The 22,535-nt window shown below is 41.9% G+C and overlaps 1 protein-coding gene across 7 annotated transcripts in view; it reads right to left on the bottom strand.

The window, feature by feature from the left end:
- Window positions 1-22,535, bottom strand: part of gfm2 (GTP dependent ribosome recycling factor mitochondrial 2) — a 60,433-nt gene that overhangs the window by 15,549 nt on the left and 22,349 nt on the right. For all 7 annotated transcript variants that reach the window (XM_068029521.1, XM_068029525.1, XM_068029524.1 and 4 more), the window contains exons 10-16: window positions 20,431-20,491; window positions 15,074-15,262; window positions 7,486-7,566; window positions 5,349-5,497; window positions 2,750-2,890; window positions 1,226-1,325; window positions 115-295 (exon numbers count right to left, since the gene is read on the bottom strand). In XM_068029521.1, coding sequence (XP_067885622.1) covers window positions 115-295; window positions 1,226-1,325; window positions 2,750-2,890; window positions 5,349-5,497; window positions 7,486-7,566; window positions 15,074-15,262; window positions 20,431-20,491 — 902 coding nt within the window. The remainder of the gene's footprint in view (window positions 1-114; window positions 296-1,225; window positions 1,326-2,749; window positions 2,891-5,348; window positions 5,498-7,485; window positions 7,567-15,073; window positions 15,263-20,430; window positions 20,492-22,535) is intronic.

The raw sequence follows: 22,535 nt of genomic DNA, 5'->3' as shown, positions 1-22,535 counted from the left end.
CTGCTATTGGCTACAGATTGGGTATACAGCAAATACTGCAAGAATTTGCAAAATGCAGTCTCGTTATTTGGCAAGAAAATAAGGCTGGATATTCATAAACACATTGTACTGCACCTGATTGTTTCGCCATAGTTGGTGGTTCAATTGTGCAAAAGAAGACTGGCTCTGGAATCTCAACTGTAGCCAACACTGGACCGTCCTGCTCCTTGTGCTTTTTCCCAGATTCCGTCCCTGCTCGACATGCTGCAGCTGCTGCCGACGACTTTGATGAAACTATTGTGTCACCAGTTGCTGTCTGAGAGTAATGCAAAAATATATCAAATATTCACATTGTATGATCTCTGCTTGTGATGGTCTTCTGTATATAGCTGTGCACTGAACTGGTATTTCCCAACTTGGGTGCCCCCCCAACTGGTATCTAAACCAATGCCAATTTACTCCAATGTTCCCATAACTGGTGTTAACTGATGTTGGTGAAAAATCTTGCTACAGCAAGGGAAACTGTGACATGACTATCTCCATAGGTCTGTAAAACAATTAGGAAATGAAGGCAACTTTATAAGTTACTAGACATAATGCATTAACCTGGGTCAAATGTATACACGTTTGCCTGGAATCTCACTGTGGATTCTGGTCTCACACCTTAAAATCGATGCAAGATTAGGGGGAAACCCCCCAAAATGTGTAAATTGTTGTTTCTGCAGTTTTCCCAGGGTTTCCACCAAAATTACACCGGGAGATGAGGAAACCCCTGGGGAAACTGCACCCTGTTATATTTAGCTTTCTCTCCCCTCTTCAATATTCCTGGAGGCAAAACATCTACTCAGTCATCACTTCCCTTCCAAAACAGTTCATCACCCATTGACCAAACCTGGGTCAGAATTTAAGACACATTCATGTGGCCGACTACTTATTCCTTTCTTTGGTGATATTTGCAGTGAGTAAAACCAGGGAGAGGAAAGGGGCCAAAAACAAACACAAGGTCAAACAACACTGTTCCAGCAGCCCAATGTGAATTTTCAGCCAGATCTTAGACTAGAATTAGCTGTATGTTATGGTCCGTGTTACATCTATATCATTTTCATTATTGTCATCAACAGCAACAATACTTTTGCTTGCTATCACACCTATCAATACACAGACTCAAATCTAGTAAAGCAAAAGGTTTCAAGAAGCTAATCAATGTTAATGAAAATGTGATTGTACAGAGGTATAGCATTCCCACCTGTTTGAGTCCCACAGTTAGTGCAATGTTTCCAGCTTGTAGTGCAGGAATCTCAATTTGCTGGTCAGCAAATGGCAGTAAAAGGCGACTCATTCGTTCCCTGCACATGACAAACAAGCAAGAATAATTTCAGTAAAAAATGCTAGTTTTCACAACATATGTTTATGATTTAAATACTTGCCTGCTGTTAACTGAGCCAAAGTGCTCACTATTTACAGAAAAATATTACATGCAATGAAATATGATTGATATACAATATATTAGATACAACATGACATACAGAACTTTTTTATGTTTGTTCTGCTCATCTATCTGAATATTGAATGCCTCGATTTGTTGAGTTTATAATAATAATTAATAAGTCCTGAATTTTAGTCCATTTAGGGCAGGACAGGTAGAAGAGGCGGGATTTAAGTGCTGAAAATCTAAAACAATGCCATGTGAACATGTCTACTTCTGGTTTAACCAAGGCGGATTGGGGTGTACAAGCAGCCTGGTCCTGAAAGGCGGGTCAGTAATTTAAATATGTTAATGCAGCTATGTGCCTCGGATTTTAACTGACTTTTACAATCAGCAGCTGCTGACCAGGTTTCCCAAGGCCCAGGAAAACTGGCAGCAGAAGCAAAGTGAAAACGCTCGGATCCAGCAGGTAAGTGCTTTTCCTGCAGTGGCTGTGGGCCAAGAGGAGCAGGAGTGCTTTCCTCCCATTCCTGACCCCACAAGCTAATCTGTCATGATCAGCTGACCCCACCAATCACGCCCCCCACCCCCGACCCCTGTGATCTTAAGCCCCATGCCCTCCACCGATCTCAAGGCTTACCCGCGATCTGAAGACCGCTACCGATATCGGGGCCTTAGTCTTTCTTTGGTTTAAAGCGCTGTACTTGTGCCTTTAAAATTGCTCAAGCTTCAGTCTGGGTAACAGAGACAAATGATTGACATAGGGCTGGATTTTAAGAGCCCGCTGCCAATCTCAGCAGCGAGCTCAAAAAATGGCGGTCTGCACATGCCCGTCCCCGGCAATAGCATCAGCTGCTGGTGCGCAGGTGCTGGCGCCCTTTTTAAAGGGCAGCCAGCCCTGCCGGTCAATTTAAATTTTCAAAGACATATATCCCCCGGAATTAGATAAATTTCTAACGTCCCTTTCGCACCCCCCAATAACAAGTACAATAACTATTTGCCCTTTTCCCCCTCCAAAATACTTAAATTTAAATGTGAGCATTTTATATTGTAAAATGCTATTTCTCATATCTGCCATCAGGGCCTTATGGCCTCCCTCTGTGCTGTAAATTTTCTATGTTTCTGTGTGTCGAGCCTGTACTATAACTGATGCTTGATGTCGATACTAGATGTCAAAAAGTGAAACAACCCTGCCATTCCCCAGCAGTAATACCACTGCAACACATCACAAAATAGAAATTAAAGTTAGACCAGGGCCATGCTTTCCATGATGAAAATATTACTTGTTTATCCATAGGGCTGGGCAAAAGTCCTTTACTTTATAGCAGCCAGTTAAGTACTCACGTGCAGTTTTTATTGATATTGTAAACAGCTGACTGAGGTTTCATTGCACCAGAGTAGATGCGGACAAACACCAAAGGTCCACGCTGTTTATCGTGAACAACTTTAAAGGCAAGAGCACACAGATCATCCCCATAACAATGTCTGAAAACACAATGGGGAGAATGTCAACATGAGGAAAACATTTTAAAGATATATTGACAACTTTATGTTTTTATTATATAAAATATACTTCACAGACAGTCAATGAAACAAACCAATATGACCTATCAGAGAACTCATTATTGAATTATGTAGAAGATTGGCTCAATCATTATTCACAAACCAGAGAATACTGCATAGCAACATGAATAACTCAACATTGAGAGCTGATAATCAAAGGTCTTTTTTCTTGTTCAAAACTGATGATTATGTAGTATTCAACAGTCAGGCCGCTTTTGGATTATGTGTCTATGGCAGAATTTATAACTGCTGCAAGGATATAAAACAAGTAATATTAACAACTTGCATTGAGATAGCTCCTTTAATGTAGCAAAACATTCCATGGTGCTTCACAGGAGTGTTATCAAACAAAATTTGACATTGGGCTACATAAGGAGATATAAGGGCAGGTGATCAAAAGCTTGTTTAAAGGCATAGGTTTTTAAGGAGCGTCTGAAAGGAGGAAGGAGAGGTAGAGATGTGGCGAGGTGTAGGGAGAATTCCAGAGCTTAGGGCCTAGGCAGTTGAAGATACAGCCACCAATGGTGGAGCAATTAAAATTGGGGTGCTCAAGAGGCTAAAATTGGAGGAGCACAGAGATCCTGGAAGGTTGTGGGGCTGGAGGAGATTACAGAGATAGGGAGAGGCGAGGCCAAGGAGCAACTTGGAAACAAGAATGAAAATTTTAAAATCGAGGCGTTGTTTAGTAGGGAGCCAATGTAGGCCAACAAATACAAGGGTGATGGGTGAAGATATCCTCAAGTTTGTCCCCAATAAACTGCTCACCATCCAACTTCCCTTCCTAGCCTGTAAGCTAAATGACGTTGTAAATGGCTCTGTTTTCAGGTTCTGTTCCTCTCCCTTTCAAAAGTGCCATCATCATTCTCTTACCCTCAGAAATTCCACCCTCAAACTCTCTGTCCTTGCAAACTATTGCACCATCTCAAACCTCTCTTTCCTCTCCAAAGTCCTTGAACAGATTGCTGCATTTCAAATCCATGCCCATCTTTCCAGCAACTCAATGTTTCAACACCTCCAACTCTCCAATCAGGTTCCCCCACTCTGCCACAGTACTGAAACGGCGCTAATCAAAGTCACAACTGACATCCTCTGTGTACTAACACTATCATTCTTGACCTCTCTGAAGCCTTTGACATGTCCGACTGCACCATTCTTTGCCAATGCTTTTTCTCCACTGTTTAGCTGAGTGGGACTGTCCTTATTTGGTTACACTCTTACCTATTCAATTGGAGCCAGTAAATCTCCATGAATGGCTTCTTGTCATGCCCGGCACCATTATCTCCAGAGTCCTCCAAGGATCTCTGCTTGGTTCCCTTCTTTTTCCCATCTACATGCTGCTCCTTGGCAACACCATCCACAGACATGAGGTCAGCATCTATCTGTATGGTGATGACATCCAGCTCTACTTCTTAACTAATTTTCGTGATTTTTCCACTGTCTCTGGGTTGACCCAGCTTGTCCAACATCCAGTTCTGAATGAGGCACAACTTCAGGTTAAGAGCAAAGCTACTGCCTCTGCCATCTTCTCCTCTCACCACAACTCCCACAACATGAACTCTGTTCCCTCATCATTGATTTCAACCCCTTTCTTTTTATCTTCAGAAAGAAATAAGTTTTATTTACAGCTAATGTGCAGCTACAGCTTACTCCTGACCCTTCAGGTCTCAGGCTGAGCTAGACTATTCTCAAACTTGTCGTTCTATATGATGAACATCTGTGCTTCCGACCCCATATCCTCTCCAACACAAAGACTACCTACCTCCACCTCCCTAACATTGACTGTTTCTACTCCTGCCTTAGCCCATCTGCTGCTGAAAGCCTCATCCATGCTTTTGATACCTCCAGACTCCATTATTCCAATGCTCTCCTGGCTGGCCTCCAATCTTCCACCCTCCATAAACCTTTGCTCATCCATTTGCTATCCTGCACCAAAACCCGCTCACATAACACCCCTGTACTCGGTGACCTACACTAGCTCCCAGTCTAATTACAACAAATTTAATATTCTCATTCATGTGTTCAGTACTCTTGATGGACTCACCACCCCCCAGCTCTGTAATCTCCACCAGCCCTACACCCCTCCAAGAGCTCTATTCCTCCAATCTGATTATGACTCTATAACTCTGTCTTATGTATCTCCGCCCCCACCATTCGCGGCTGTGCCTTCTACTGTCCAGGCCCCACGATATGTAATTCCCTCCTTACTCCACTCTGTTTCTCCCTCTCCTTCTTTAAGACCCTCTTTAAAACGTACCTCTTTCACCAAGCTTTTAGTCACCCTAATATACTAATATCTGCATTTATGACTTGGTTTCAATTTTTGTTTGATTATGCTCTTGTGAAGTTGTAATACCATCATTTCTGAAACCCAAATACTCACATAAAGTCATGCTGGCATTCATTTGGGGCTGGCAGATACTTTGTGATGGCATCCATTAACAGCTGCACACCCTTGTTCCTCAGTGCACTTCCACACAAAACTGGCACTCCTGTTTGTGCTAACGTGACTCGGCGGATTGCTGCATTTAACTGTATTTAAAATATCCAGGGTCAGTTTTTGTTTTAAGTCACGTTATTTTACTTTCAATTTCCAAATTTGCTAAACAGAGGGGGTCAAGATACAATTCTGGTATTTCAAGATAACTGAACATCTTAGTGTAACTAAGTAGCTGACAAATTCTCATATTATAATTTTTCTTGATTTGCAAATAATCTAAAAGTCATCTTCTTTCGAAATTTCTCACGATAACTAGCCAATACTTAGAAAAAAAATTCCCTTCCTCCCAGATGAATTCTTTCAGCTCATGCCATTCACTAATTTGAATTTATTTGCTCTGGTCGTACTGGTCTGGCCCAATATTCTGGCCTCAAGTTAGCAATAACCTGAAGGTTGTGGGTTCAAGCCCTACTATAGGCTTGAGCACACCATGGAAGGAGTGCTGCATTGTTTGAAGTGCCAGCTTTCAGGTGTGAATATATACCAAGGCCCTGTCTGTCTGTTCAAGTAGACAAAAAAAAGATCCCACTACACTACTTGAAGGAGGTTAGGCAGCTCTCCTGGTTTTTGGCCAGCATTCAATTAGATTAGATTAGAGATACAGCACTGAAACAGGCCCTTCGGCCCACCGAGTCTGTGCCGAACATCAACCACCCATTTATACTAATCCTACACTAATCCCATATTCCTACCAAATCAATCTTTGAGCAATACCACCAAAACAAATTTACTGATCATTCATCTCATTACTTTGTGCAACCTAGTTGTGTGCAAATTGGATCTTACATTTGCTCAGCAATTCAAGATGACAGCTCATCACCATCTTCTCAGGGCAACAAGGGACAGGCAAAAATGCCAGCTTTGCCAGCAATGCCCACAAGTTGAGAATAAATAATTAAAAAGTGATTCATTGGCTGTGAAGTGCTTTGTGATATCCTGAGAATGTGAAAGGTACTAGACAAATGCAAATCTGTCTTTCTTCTATTGATTTTTTTTGGGGGGGACAGTTAGGTTTCACTTCTGGCATGTCAGAGACATGGGTTGTTGAAAGAGCTGTAACACTACAGGACCAACCCACATTCCCATGTAGTGAGGCTCACACCAGGTGCACAACCTCACAAGATATATGTCCATGATGTCCACCCTTAAGCTTCTTTCTAGACTGCAGAGCAATATGAATGACAAGTAATGCTGACATAGGGCTTAATTTTACAGCCCCTCTATGTCAGGGATCATGATGGGGGAAGGGGGGGGAACCAGAAAATAACTCTGGCAGAGACCCGCCATGGACCTCGACGCCAGGAAGGCCCAGCCCGATATTGCTGGCGGCGGCGAGGCCTCATGGCGGCACCCCCCCCGCCACTCGGTGACTGGAGCCAAATTTAAATATTTAAATTAACGAGTAAATGACCCACCCGCTCCCACTGTCCGTTCCTGAGCAATATTGGTACCGGTGGCCGGCACTCCCACACCTTTGAGTCCCCGTCCAGGGATCCGAGGCAGAACACTGGTGGGGAGGGGGGAGCAGTAAGTTTTTCAGTGCGGAAGGTGGGGGGGAGGGAGCAGGGTAAAACTAATATCATTGGTTTTGGGGATAGTGGGAAGGGGTAAAGATTAAAGTTTATGAACTTTGGGGGGGGGTAGAAGGTCAGGTGGGCAGGGGAAGTGTTTTGGGAGGGGGAAGAGGGCAAGTAGTTAATTACATGGTTATGGGGGGTTTGGGAGAAGGGACATATTAAATGTTTAAAAAAATTTTTATAACATCTTCCTTTAAAAATCTAAATTGAATGGAAGACCTCGAAGCCCTTTAAAAATGGCGTCAGCACCTGCGCAAAGGCTGCTGACGCCATTGCTGGGCGTGGACCGTCCACTCCCTCCACATCATTTAAATAAGCCGCCATGTTTAATATCGCGACGGCTCCGTGACGTGTGGGCTGCGCGGGCAGACTGCCATTGTTTATGTCCGCCGTCCACATGCAAAAATGTAACCCATGATCTTCAGAAGATTTAAGGAACTCACTTTCTCAGCAGGAACTGCATCCAGATTCTCACTTAACAGTTCCAGAACCAATTCAGCAAATTCATCATCCAAATCCGCTACCTGTATTGAAACAATCACTGTTAAATCAATGCCAAATTAGTGCATGACATAAAATTTAGAATGTTTCCCACAAGACTCTACTTATCCTGAAATTTTTTTTATCCTCAAAGTGTGAAAATCAAGAACGGTTCTACTGATAAATTTGCAATCTGGTTGTTCTTCTGGAAGCAAGACAAGGACAACTGTGATGGTTTGACCCTGGCAACGATGTTGCTGCATTTGAATTGTTATTATTGTACAAACAAAAGTTACATTGTTACTGTTTATTCAGTCTGAAATGTCAGAGATAAAGCACCAGGAATGTCAGAGATAAAGTCCCAGAGCATTTGGCTGTTAAGTTCACCAATCTGGCCATGAGTAGAGTAGGATATCACCCCAATAAGCCAGTATTACAATTTTCACATTCACGTTCAATATGAACCTCTCAACACACTGGGAATTGACTCAAATCTCTCACAGATGCCGGTCTAAAAGTGACTTCTGAATAAATACAAATGGAAGTTGTTGAAATGTGCAGCATCCGAATCCACTTTATAGTATAAAGTGAATTCAGAAAACAGAAAAATAGTTCATATTGTGAAATTGTTGCTATTGGAAATATCATATTGTAAATAAATGCAAATAATAGGATGTCCAGCTATGTCTGCTATGTCCAGACTGGGCAAGAGAGTGTGGGAAAATGGCGCACTGACACAGAACACAAAAGTCCGAGTGTTACAAGCCTGTGTCCTCAGTACCTTGCTCTACAGCAGCGAGGCCTGGACAATGTATGTCAGAAAGAGCGACGTCTCAACTCATTCCATCTTTGTTGCCTCCGGAGAATCCTTGGCATCAGGTGGCAGGACCGTATCTCCAACGCAGAAATCCTCCAGGCGGCCAACATCCCCAGCAAATACACCCTACTGAGCCAGCAGCGCTTGAGATGGCTTGGCCATGCGAGCCGCATGGAAGATGGCATGATCCCCAAGGACACATTGTACAGTGAGCTCGTCACTGGCATCAGACCCACCGGGCGTCCATGTCTCTGCTTTAAAGATGTCTGCAAATGCGACATGAAGTCCTGTGACATTGACCACAAGACGTGGGAGTCAGTTGCCAGTGATCGTCAGAGCTGGCGGACAGCCATAAATACGGGGCTAAAGAGTGGCGAGTCGAAGAGACTTAGCAGTTGGCAGGAAAACAGACAGAAGCGCAAGGGGAGAGCCAACTGTGCAACAGCCCCGATAACCAATTTTATCTTCAGCGCCTGTGGAAGAGACTGTCACTCCAGAATTGGCCTTAATAGCCACTCCAGGCGCTGCTCCACAAACCACTGACCACCTCTAGGCGCTTGCCCATTGTCTCTCGAGACAAGGAGGCCAAAGAAAGAATAGGATGAGTTTATGCCTCTTTTAGAACTATGCTGCAAACCCGCTAGTGCCTATGGCTATGACTGATCCAAAACTAAATGCAAAACCACATCTTAATTTATATAGCCTTTGGGGGAGGGGGAATGCCACAGCACTACCACTCGTGGGAGCAAAATCACTTTTCATTGCTGCTCATCTCTGAAGTTTGTTAATTTTATGCTTGTACCTTATCACAGTTTAAGTTAAATTAGCATGCTTATACCTTCAATACGTCTGCTTTTCAACATATGAGCATCTCAATGATGTACCCTGTCTCTAATAAAACAAATGCAATTCTGTGAATCTCCCACTTCATAATTTTTGTTGCTCTCCAACCCCTTGCTAATACATTAATGTCTTCTTGACATTGGATGACCAAAACTGATTCAAAACCTCAAATGTCCTGCAAGACATGCATTTTTCAATAAGGTCAAATATGTCCATTTGAATTTTGGAGTTGTGTTGGATAAAGTTTGCTACATGTTATCTACAGAAAGCACCTGTTAACATTCCTGGTTACAGTACTACATAATCATGTTCTTTAACATGATGGCAAGTTATCAGAACTAGGGCTGTGTGTTCTCTTCCCTAAGCTCTAAGTATGTGTGAATTTTTTTTTTGCATTAATAAAATTCCTGATTTATGATGGCAGGGTCAGCCTTTGCTACAGTCAGCAATTTGTGTAATCATCTGATGGAAATTGATAACCTTCCCCCCCCCCAAGCAGTTCCCAATCACAGGTTTCATGATAAACCTCATCAGCATTTTCTAATATTTCCAAATTAACTCCATTAGAAATAATCTTAAAGGAGGTCAAAATCACCTAATTATAAATCACATCAAATCAAAATAGTAATCAGAATCTATCAAACACAGATTGAATGTCTTATGCAGGTTTCCATTTGTGCTGTGATTTCAAATGTACTATTCAGTACCTGGAAAAGATTCTGCAGATGGCCATTCAATTAGCACCTTGTGTAAGCACCCTTAATAATCAGGATAGACTAAGAGAAGCAGGACTTTTTACTCTAGAAAAGCGTAAACTTTGAAGGGATACAACTGAGGTCTTTAGGTCCATGAGGGATTAAAATCTGGCCATGCTAACCGATTATTTGAGTTAGATAGGCATGAGAGGATTAGGAGACTTCAATACAAGTTATGAAAGTACAGATTTAGGATAGGTGCCAGGAATTACCTATATTCACAGAGTGGTCAACCACTGGAATGGGCTGCTGGTATGTGCAGTGAATATGGGTTCACTGCAGATTTTCAAAGGGAGCTCGACAAGTTCCTGTGAGTGGAACTAATCTCGAATTGTAGACCGAGACTAGTCGTAACAGTAACTGTGGTCTGCTGGAGCTTGTTTGATTGCTTCTGGGTGGGTGGGGTCAAAGAGAAGGTTCACAGAGCTTTATCCTAAATTAGTCTATATTTTTTCCTCTGTTCTGGAAAATCCTGTGACTGAGGAGATGTGCGTTGATGGTGCATGTGGATTGCATCATGATGGAATGGGACAGGCTTGATGGACTAGTTGGGTTTTGTTAATTTATGTTAATTATGTTTAATTGTATGCAGGTGGTGGGCAATAACTGGGGATTCACTTGTGCCCCTATAAATAGACACAGACTGAAACTGGTTGTTGGGTTAGGAGGTGTACATTTGTAATGTGTAACTCTGTAAATAAAGAGTGTAAAGATTGGCTCCTGTTTTATCCTTCATCAACTGGTTTTCTGGATTAGAACATGGTAGCAGAGGATGGTTGCCTAAAGGTGAAGATTGGAAGCAAAGAAAAAAAAAATCAGACAGAAAACTCCAATTCTAGTAGGCATAGTAAAAATGGCAGAAAGCAAGTGTAAATTGTCAGGGCATGATTATTTTCTATAATAAAAGCAAAATACTGCAGATGTTGGAAATCTGAAATAAAAACAGAAAGTGCTGGAAATAGTGAACAGGTCAGGCAGCATCTGTGGAGAAGGAGAGTTAATGTTTCAGGTCTGTGACCTTTCATCTAATGGTAATAAGAATCAGATAGAAAAAGAAAATTGTCTTAAAGTTAGATAGACAATTTGCTCACCCTACTTGTCAAAGGTTAAATATCCTGCTAAAAGATGCACGTACGGTTGAAGAAGAGTTCACAAGGCTAATAGAGATTAGTGAGAAGTGTGAAATCTGTAAAATATATTGCAGGATGCTGCCACTTCCTATTGCAGGCATTCCATTGACACGTGGCATTAACAAGGTAGTTGCCATGGATCTAAAGTTATGGGTCAAAAACAGAAATATTTTCATTCTATATTTTGAAGACCTGGCAACCCGATTTAGTCTTTCGACAATAATGCTTAGTAAGGACAAAAGGGTGATGAGAGACAAAAATGGAGAAATGGATAGGGACCGGACTTGGAACACCCTAAAAATTTCTGACCGATTAATGCAGGGGAATTCGTCAAAGATAAATTCAGGGACATGTATGAAAACATGAACATCATGGTCATGAATACCACAGCTGAATATCCTCTCAACAATCAACTTTGTGAAAGGAATCATGTGGTGATCGATGAAACGCTGTGTTAAGTTTTAGCTGATTAACCAGACTACAAGTTGACAATTGCCCTGGTATGGACGGTTCATGCGAAGAATTCACTGCAGACGATTGGAGGTTATAGTCTCTATCAATTAGTCAATGGGCGAAATCCCAAATTGCCTTCTGTGCTGTGCAATAGTCCTCTTGCTCTCGATTTACTGCAATTAGTTCCTTTCTTTTGGACATTCGAATGCTTTTCATGCAGGGAGATGGGCTTTCATCAAGGCTGAGGTCTTGGAGAAAATTCATAGAGCTCTGAGGCATTGGCTAAGACCATCCGAGACAGAATTTAATTCAGGAGATTTGGTACACTATAAAAGAGAGGGTCATAGGGAATAGAAAGGCCCTGGCAGGCTAATAGGTCATGATGATAAGACAGTACTTATCAAACATGGAAATCAAACTAAGATTCATTCCTCATGATTAATTGGAATTACAAAACCTTGGACTCTGAACAGCTAATAGAAGTAAACAAGGCATCCTCTACTTCAAGCGTTCTTGTGCTTTGTGATGAAGGTCCAGAGGTACAGAATAATGTAGATCAAAGGCTGAACAGTGGAAATCTGAGTGATTGTGACACACAGGACAGAGCTATCACATCCAAAAGCCAATTGTTCATACTGGGTACTCAGATGACATATTCCAGAGAGGTTTAAAGAATAGAGGGAAGCGGCATGAGAACATAAAATAGGAGCAGGAGTAGCCCATTCGGCTCCTCAAACCTGCTCCGTCATTCAATAAGATCATGGTAATCTGATTGTGGCCCTAACTCCACCTTCCTGCCTGCCCCCATAACCCTTGATTTCCTTGTAGATCAAAAATCTATCTAACTCAGCTTTCAGTATATTCAATGACCCAGCCTCCACTGGTCTCTGGGGAACAGAATTGCAAAGATTAACGATCCTCTGAGATTAACGATCCATCTTAAAAGAGAGACCATTTATTTTGAAACTGTGCCCCCTAGTTCTAGATTCCCCCACGAGGGGAAACATCCTCTCAGCATCTACCCTGTCAAGCCATCTCAGAATCTTATATGTTTCAATAATATCACCTCTCAATCTTCTAAACTCCAATGAGTATAGGCCCAACCTGTTGAACCTTTCCTAAGACAACCCCATCACCTCAGAAATCAGCCTAGTGAACCTTCTCTGAACTGCTTCCAATGTAATTGTGGGACGTGCAGGAAAAGTAACTGTTAAGTTTAAATAATGGTTAAATGTTCAGGATGATGGCCAAGAAGCAAGGTCCATGGACTGGTAGAATGGAGTGAAGGAGTGGAGAGTAAGAAAGCACAATGAAAGTACTGATAGTGGATCCGGAAGTAACTGTTGCAACAGAAAACAATCACATACCGGAGAATGAGCCTCCGATAGTGCAAGAGGGAGATCTCACAGTAGTAGTCCCAACAGACATAAAAGTGCAAGTACAGGCCATAGCTTGAATAGATTACACAATGAAATAAAGGCCACAGAACAGACACGGAACAGAACTAGAAGCAGAAATCGTCATGATTGTGAAATAAAGATAAACTTGAGGATAAATGAATGAGAGACAAAACATCGGGAATTAGATTGTTGGAGACAGTTTGGAGTTTATTCTTAGGTACCAGAGGTGTCACATAGGTGGATTTGTGCTGAAAAAGTCCTTGGAGATGCAACTTATAAGACTAAAGTGAGGATAATTGTTAGGGGTGTTGAAGAGCGACTGGGTGGTATAGATGTTAGAATATATTCTCCCACAGCTGGAAAAGTAATCTTGAAAATCTTTTTACCCCTTTTGACCACATATTTATAGGACTGTAAGATCAATCGACATAAAAGCCACGATTCTGCAGGGGGATACTTTCCACAGAAATATTTCTGAAACCGCCCGAAGCAGAAAATGCGGAAGGAAAATTATGGAAACTAAACAAATGCATCTACAGCCAAAATGATGCTTCGAGGGTGAGATAATTTTTGGTGAGATCTGTTTTGTTGAAAATAGATTGCGTTCAACTAAAAGCAGATCCCGCAATGTTTTATTGGTATCAAACGAAAACTTTTCAGACATCTTCATGATGCATGTTGATTATTTCTTATGGGGTGATATTGCAGAATTTGAGAAATGTGTTATTGCTAAGATTAAAGTAGAATTTAAAATTGGGAGGTAAGCATGTGGGCGTTTAAATATATTGGTTTTAGGTATTAAGCAGAGTAGGTCTGGAATAATTTTAAATCAACAATTCTATCTCGAGAGTGTTACTCCCATCCCAGTTAATTGTGCTAGATCATCACAGAAAGATCACCTTGTATCTAAAGAGGAGACCAAGCATTATAAAGCTTGATTGGTCAGTTGAACTGGTTGGGCACTCAGAATAGACTAGATGTTAGTTTTGATGTATTGGAGTTAAGTACGATGATGAAACACCCTAAAGTAGAGAATGTTTATTTTAAGAGCAATTAAAACATTTAAAAAATTAAATCTGGAGAAATGCGCACTTAAGTTTCCATCCTTAGATGACTCAGATATGAAACGAATTATTTTTAGTGATGCTTCACATGCTTATCTTCTGGATAGGTATTCTAGTGCAGCTGGTTTCAGAATATTTCTTATGGTTGAAATGAGAAATGTTGCCCTTGAGCTTGGGAAGCTAAAAAAAAAGTGTTAAAAGTACTTTAGCAGCTGAAACACTGGCTCTTGTGGAGGCAGTGGATATGGGATTCTATTTGTCAAATAATTTAAGTGAGATTCTGCACAAGGGGCATACTGAAAATAGTATACCCACTGAATGTTACGTAGATAATCATTCCTTGTGCAATAATGTACACTCTGGAAAGTGAGAGTGAGAAAAGCATTTGTTTGAAACAAATGCTGGAGAAATTAAATGAGTGGATGCAAGTCATCGACGTATGGTTGTTTTACAAAAAGAAATGCATGTGTGAAGAAATTGTTAGAGCCCTAGAGGAGAGGCATTTCGCAACTTAATGCATCGTACAGAATATGGACGTTTTTGATTTAAATTCGTTTGAAATTTTGGTTGTGTATAGTAGCTGTAATTTTTATTTGAGAGAGAAGGGAAACTGCTAATTGTACATTAATTGTATTTAATTGCATGCAAGTGGTGGGCATTCACTTGAGCCTCTATAAATGGACACAGACTAAAACTGTGGCTGTTGGGTTGGGAGGTGTATGCTTGTAATGTGTTAGTCATAAATAAATGTAAAAGTGTGTAATGATTTTCTCCAGTTCTATTCCTTTATCAACTGGCTTTCTGGAGAACAGTCTTTTCCTGCCCATTGCTGTAGGTTCCTATAAAACCTTTTAACAGCTCAAGTTCCTGCAAACATGTTGCACTACCTCACAGTAAAATCATAAATTTCTTCCCTTGTTTTAAAAGTGTTTTAAATTCATTGTGATCATCCACAAAAATACCTAACGCCTTAGCATAACTTCATAAAATCTTAAAGTAATCATCCAAATTACACATATATGGGTTATTCTTTCATATGAGTATGGTGTAGATTATTAAATGCTTTAAGCATTTACTTTGAAACTTTACTTGTTCTATGAGGGCATATCTCGCATCTCTGGCTTCTTTCAAAAGTTCATGCCCATCAGTTGGCATTAAAGGATCTCGGCTGAAGACTGCACCGTCATCATCATTAATGGACTTTGGGCACCAAAGAACTTTTTCATTTGTGACAAGGTCAACCACCCCTGTAAAGGTCTTCCCTGTTCCAATCGGCAGCTGGAATTAAAGAAGAAATAAATATTGCAAAAAAAACAATAAAACAATACAAAATAAGTCACAATAATCAGTCATAAATCAGATTCTACACAATGCTTTAAAGCTAACTGGTCCCAAATCAAAGTTAAAATACATTTACATCAAAGGGTAATTAGGAAGCAATCCACATGAGGGTAGATTTTCCTGGGTCCGCACTAAGTGTACTGGATTCACAGCACGTAGCACATACCAGAAAATCAGGTGGGTTAGAGCACAAGCCTATCAAGTAACCCACTTGATTTTGCTCCATTTAAGTTAATGGAAGAAAAAAAAATACAGGCTCCAGGTTGGTGCACTTCAATCATTACGATTTATTATTTAAAAAACTATCCATTCACCTAATGATGCTGTTGACTTCAGCAGCATAATAACTTCTATTTTGATTTATTCTGTCCAAAATCCTAATAGCACTATCAAGGTATTGCACAGAATATGCGTATATAGAAATAAATTATTCAAGGGTTTAATCACAGCAGGCGTTATTTAGACATGAGCTGCAGCAAAGAGCTAAATCCGAGTGTGATAAACCTTCAGTATACACACACATCTTTTATCATTATCATCAGTATATCACAAGCCCACCGCCTCTGAATGGAAACATATTTGTGTTCAACTAGGAAAAGATGCTGAAAGAAAATGGGGACACACAACTGGAAGAAAACAGAACATTTGGAATTTAAGTTCTGAATGTACACACCCTGGGGTTTATAATGCTGTAACAACCCGTAAATATCGATTGTTTCAATAGCAATAGATTACCACATAATGTTAAAGTAGAAATTTCTGTTAAAGTCAAGATTATTTTTGTCCTCAAATAATCTAATTAAGTGTCAAAAACAAAACAAAAATATTGTGCAATATTTTACAAAATACAATTTAAAAAATATAGGCCCCGATTTTGTGGTTAGTGGCGAAGCATGGGTGCTAACCACTGACGTGAAAGTAAGACTCACTGAGAGATCCAACAATCTCTCTGGTGAGAAGTTCACCTCTATCGCCATGCAGTGGTCCTGCAATTGATTGCAGTGTTCTTTAGTGGAGCATTCCCAGTGTTCGAACAGCAGTGATGTCATCAGGCTGTCTAAGCAGACAATGACATTAAAGGATTTTTACAAACACACAAACAAGAAACAAAAAGCAGAAAAATAAAATAACATTTTAATTTCTTTTTTACATAGAACTAATTAAAGATTGGGTGAAGGTAAAAAGCTAAAATATTCTGAAATAGTTTTAGTTTTAAATAGTTTTAAAAATCTAATAATTAATCATTTAACAGCACTCCATAAATATAAAATTATTTTTTCAGGGCCAGTTCTGTTGTTCATCAAATTTTATTAATCACATTGCCGTTAAAAAACCCAGTTACACCTGATTGAACAAGGTGTTACTTTTTAAGGGGTTTCCAAAGGCGATATGAGGGGGGGGAAAGTGGAAACTCTCACTCATTTCAGAGATTGTTGGCTGAGGGTAGCTCACAGCACAGCCTGTGTTGGAGCTGAGTGACAGACCGCAACTTCAGGATTTCCACGCTAATCTGCGCATGCCCGAAATCCTGAAGTTGCGGTCAGTTTCGCAGCGATAATGACAGTTCGAAGTCAACCACCTCCCCTACCCCACCCCCACAAAATCCAGATCCTCAGCATAAAGATTTAGAGCTGAAACTACAAGAGGTTAGTCATAGAGCAGTTTAGTTTACAGTACTTACTGTTTTTCACTGTCACTCTCCTGTTCAGTCCATCTATAGACCAGGGTTGTCCAACGTACGGCCTACAGGCCAGAATCCGACCCGCCAGAGGTTTCAATCCGGCCGACCAATTGATTCTACAGTATCGCTTTGGATCCTATATTATCTGATCTTGAAGGTTTTACCAAAAAATACACACACACGCATAGGCTATTTTTAGTATTCTATGGAATCAGACAGGAAGTGGTTGCTGCTCGGAAGCTGAAAGGCGGTTACGAGGGTGACACCACTCAGAATCAGCTCTTTCCCACGCTGAGCTGCGCGCGCAGATCCACTTTCTGGTGAGTCAGGAGCTTGGGTTTCAGGGCAGCGAGTGCAGGTGGCGGCTGGACCGCGAGCGGGAGCCATGGGCCTGAGGTAAGGACAGGAGGCCCGGGGGAGGAAAGGCCCGAGGCCCAGCTGCTTCAGGGCTTCAGCCCCTGGCCTGACTTGGCCCGATCCTGCAGCCTCTGTCCCTGGACTGTGGTCAGTCTCCCCCTGGGGCTGCTCTATAGAAGATTAAGGTTTGATCTAATTGAGGGACTATAGATGATTAAAGGATTCAATCGGGTAGATACAGAAAAACAATTTGCTCTGGTAAGCGGGAGTCCAGAACAAGGGGGCATAACCTTAAAATTAGAGTCAGGCCATTCAGGGGTGATGTCCGGAAGCACTTGTTCACACAAAGGGTAGTGGAAATCTGGAACTCTCTCCCCCAAAAAGCCGTTGAGACCGGGGGTCAATTACAAATTTCACAACTGAGATGGATAGATTTTTGTTGGTAAGGGTATTAAGGGGGATGACACCAAGGAGGGTAGATGGAGGTAAGCTACATATCAGCCATAATCTAAATGAATGGTGAAGCAGGCTCGAGGGGCCATATGGCCTCTCCCTGTTCCTATGATTGACCATAAGGAACATGGATACTGGGGCCAGGATCTGGTTCTAATGCTTCTGTTCCCATTTACCTGACATTTTAGGAATGGTCATGGACCGAATCCATGAGTTCAGCAACCGTCAGCCTCTCCTGGTTTCGGCTATCGACTTCAAAAGTAGCGATATGTCTTCTCATTTAAAGCTTGTTCACAAAAAGGCACATTTTTTGTTGTTTTGATGAATAGTAAAATACATTTCTAATGCCTTTATCTTTCTGAAATTTGCTCATTGGGCCTCTACGTAGGACAAAAATTATAATGTGGCCTCTCATGCGAAAAGGTTTGACACCCTGTTGTAGACAGATTATAGACGGGCCTCACAGCTCCAGCGACCCGGGTTCAGTTCTGGGTACTGCCTGTGTGGAGTTTGCAAGTTCTCCCTGTGACCGCGTGGGTTTCCACTGGGTGCTCTGGTTTCCTCCCACAGCCAAAGACTTGCAGGTTGATAGGTAAATCGGCCATTGTAAATTGCCCCTAGTGTAGGTAGGTGCTAGGTGAATGGTGGGGATGTGGTAGAGAATATGGGGTTAATGTAGGATTAGTATAAATGGGTGGTTGTTGGTCAGCACAGACCCGGTGGGCCAAAGGGCCTGTTTCAGTGCTGTATCTCTAAGTAAATAAAAGCTAAGTAAGTAAAATGATTAATTTGAAGTTTGTGCAAACTCGGAAAAAACAGTGGAGTTTCACAGCTTCCCAAGTGTGCCCTTTAGTGGTTCTAGACCAAGCTGTATTAGTACGAATGGTTTGCAGTATAATTCAGCCATCCGCTAGGCAAAAGTAAATGAATGTGTGGAAGCGAGAAGACCCAATTTAAGAAATAAAAGCAAGGAATTAGGAAAGATGCTGATAAAACGACTCTAAAAGCCCTGGAATAAACAAGACCATGGTTGTCCAACCTTTTCAGGTCAGGGGCCACATTACAATTTTTGTCTTACATAGGGGATGGTGAGACAATTTCAGAAAGATAAAGGCATTAAAATTTATCTTACTATTAATCGAAACAACAAATGTACATTTATGTGAAGAAGTTTTAAATGAGAAGACTAATTTATGGATTTATTTTCTCCTTACTATGTTGGACACTGATTTAGTGAGATACCTGGCATTTGTTTGCTTGCACAAGTAGTCAATGTTTGCTCGCACACTTCTTGTAGCGATGCAAAGTTTTCCGGATAGATATCCATCTGTCAAGCGTGATCTTGATCACTCTCTGTCCCTGTCTCTCTCTTTCTGTCCCTTCTCTGTCTCCCCTCTTTCTCTCTCTGCTCCCCCTCTCTCTGCCACCCCTTCTCTGTCCACCCCTCTGTCGCCTTCTCTCGCTCTCTGTCCCCCACCTCTCTTTCTCTGTCCCCCTCTCTCTCTGTCTCTCCTCTCTCTCTTTCTCTGTCTCCCCTCTCTCTCTTTCTCTGTCTCCCCTCTCTCTCTTTCTCTGTCTCCCTCTCTCTCTTTCTCTGTCACCCCCTCTCTCTCTTTGTACCCCCCTCTCTCTTTCTCTCTCCGTCCCACCCTCTCTCTCTTTTACTCTCCGTCCCACCCTGTCTCTCTTTCTCTCTCTGTCCCACCCTCTCTCTCTTTCTCTCTCCGTCCCACCCTCTCTCCCTTTCTCTCTCCGTCCCACCCTCTCTCCCTTTCTCTATTCCCCCCTCTCTCTCTTTCTCTATTTCCCCCTGTCTGTCCCCCCCCCGTCCTCCTGTCTCTCTCTCTCTGTCCCACCCCCTCTCTCTCTATTCCCCCTGCCTCTCTCTCTCCCTCTCTCTGTTCCCTCCTCTCTCTCTCTCTGCCCCCCCCTCTCTGTCCCTCTCCTCTCTCTCTCTGTCCCCCCCTCTATCTCTGTCCCCCCCTCTCTTTCTCTGTCCCCCGCTCTCTCTCTATCCACCCCTCTCTCTCTGTGCTCCCTCTCTCCCTCTGTCCCCCCAACTGTCCCCCCTCTGACTGTCCAGCTCTATCTTCCCCCCCCCACACACTCTCTCTCACCCCGCACCCCCCGTCCCCCTTCTCTCTCTCTCCCCCCGACCGTTGCAGAGAGCAGGAATGCTCAGCAGACGGTTGGCAGTTTTAAAAAAAACTTGCACTGTCAGTTTCACAGCTGATAGGTGCTGCATAAGAGCGGGAACACCCGTTTTCCAACTACAGACAGATTCGGGGTTTTCCAGAGGGTTCCAACTCTTTTTTAAAAAGCCAGCCGGTCTGCAAGAAGAAGCTAGTGGAAAACATCTCATCTCCAGTTACGGACCCCTGCTCAAGATGAGGAATGGCCCAGTACAGTTTACACCACGGACCAGATGGAAACCTTTAGCGGGCCAGATCCTGGCCCACCGGCCATATGTTGGACAACCCTGAGCAAGACTAAAATCATTACTTAAGTTGCAAGGCATTCTTTATTACTTGGGAAAATATTGCAAATATTTCTTCTTTTCATAGACATGTTCAAAAAGTGCATTTTTATTTTACAGATTGAAGTTAAAACTTGCCTGCAGCAGAAGTGGCTTTACTTTCAGCTTCTGTTTAATGCTTTCAATGGAGTAAGATAAACTGCAGATCAAAGAGACAATAATATTTATCCCTTTTAAAAAAAACTCCAAATCCAACCGATCAATCACAAACAAAAATATGTATAGTTAAGATTACCCAAATATATTTTGGAAGATCATCCAGAACAAAGGCATTCGACAAGACAAAGAACAAAATTAAAGTTCTCATCAAGCAAAATACACTGGAAAAATCATCAGTTCAATCAGACTCTCAATGTAGAAAGATCAGACAAGTTAATGTTTCAAATGTGGATCCTTCATCAGAACTAAATGACTTCAGAAAATCAAAATTAAGTTATGTTCACTTTCTCTGTTACTCTCTGATTGTAACCTATCTCAAAAGAATTCCACTACACATACCAGGGATGAGGAAATTCAATAATGTGGAGAGATGAGAGAATCTGGGATGGTTCGCTTTAGAGCAAAAAAAGTTAAGGGAAGACTTAACAGAGGTGTTCAAAATTATGAGGGGATTTGATAGAGCAGATAGAAACTGTTTCCATGAGCAGGAGGATCTGTAACCAGAGGACACAGATTTAAGATAATTGCCAAAAAAAGCCAGATGTGGGAGAAGGAGAAATTTATTTCGCAGCATGTCATTATGATCTGGAATGCATTGTCTGAAAAAGCAGTCGAAGCAGATTCAATAGTAACCTTCGAAACAGAAGTGGAGATATACTTGAAAAGAAAACATTTTATAGGGTTATAGAGAGAGGGCTGGGGAGTGGGACTAATTGGATCGCTCTTAAGAACTGGTACAAACATAATGGGTCAAATGGCCTCCTTCTGTGCCATATGATTCTATCCTGTGTTCAAGACAGAACGTATTAGGGCTATTTCCGAGGGACCCGTCTCTCAGGCATGAAAGGGGAAAAAGATACAAACTGAGGCCCACCTGCAAATCTTCAGGCTGTTCCCAATACCGCTGCAGACCTTCAGTCAGCAGGGCTTCTACGGCAGGCCACAGTAACAGCTTTTTCAAAGCCTTTCTGCATCTGGGTGCCCAGCAAATTAGAAGGTGGGTGGGTAGGAGGGAAGCTGGGAATGCCCTCTCCTACTTCATTTAAATGCTGATTAGGCTACACCTTCTGTAGCTTTAATGGGGCATAGGCCTGGTGATGCGGGTAGCCACCTCTTTTTTCTGAACCTTGCACAGCTCAGCTCCCAGGCACAAGAGCCAAGAAAATCAACCCTGTGGCTTCCAAAACTATCTATAGTGACAACTTCTTATGTGCTGTTTCAGTGAATTTTAATTGCTCCTGTGTATTTTGCCCAGCGCTAATGTCAGACTAACTAGTTTAAAATACTAGAAATGCTGGAACCACTCAGCAGGTCTGGCAGCATCTGTAAAGAGAAGCAGAGTTAACGTTTCGGGTCAGTGACCCTTCTTCGGAACGGTTCCTGACCCGAATGATAGGTTAATTGGCCATTATAAATTGCCCCTAGTATAGGTAGGTGGTAGGGAAATATAGGGACAGGTGGGGATGTGGTACGAATATGGAGTTAGTGTAGGATTAGTGTAAATGGGTGGTTGATGGTCGGCACAGACTCGGTGGGCCGAAGGGCCTGTTTCAGTGCTGTATCTCTAAACTAAACTAAAAACTAGAAACGTTAACTCTGCTTCTCTTTCCACAGATGCTGCCAGACCTGCTGAGTGGTTCCAGCATTTCTTGTTTTTATTTCAGATTTCCAGCATCTGCAGTATTTTGCTTTTAGTTTATAATACTCCTTTCTCATTCTCTTTTTATCCTCCAGCCCATAAGCACAGACAGTGTTTAAAAATATTAACCTGAGCCTACTTCATTTTAATCAATTTGTTGAGGATTGTAATGTGTATCCATTTGGTTCAGGTACTTCCTAGTCATTTAATACTTTAACATTGAGGCTGAGGCATGTTGTTGTAGCAGGTTAGAGGCAATTTTGATTTATATGCAGTTTATGATAAACCTATGTGGAAGGGTTAGATACATGACTGAGTACCAAATAGGAATGTGCTCTTTTGCCCCTGCACTGAGATCCAACATGAAAGAAAAGTTATCATCGTC

This window comes from Heterodontus francisci, chromosome 4 (genome assembly GCF_036365525.1).
Source record: "Heterodontus francisci isolate sHetFra1 chromosome 4, sHetFra1.hap1, whole genome shotgun sequence".
Classification (NCBI taxonomy): domain Eukaryota; kingdom Metazoa; phylum Chordata; class Chondrichthyes; order Heterodontiformes; family Heterodontidae; genus Heterodontus; species Heterodontus francisci.
Note: the sequence above shows the minus strand (reverse complement) of the source record. Positions and strands in the feature narration are given on the sequence as shown.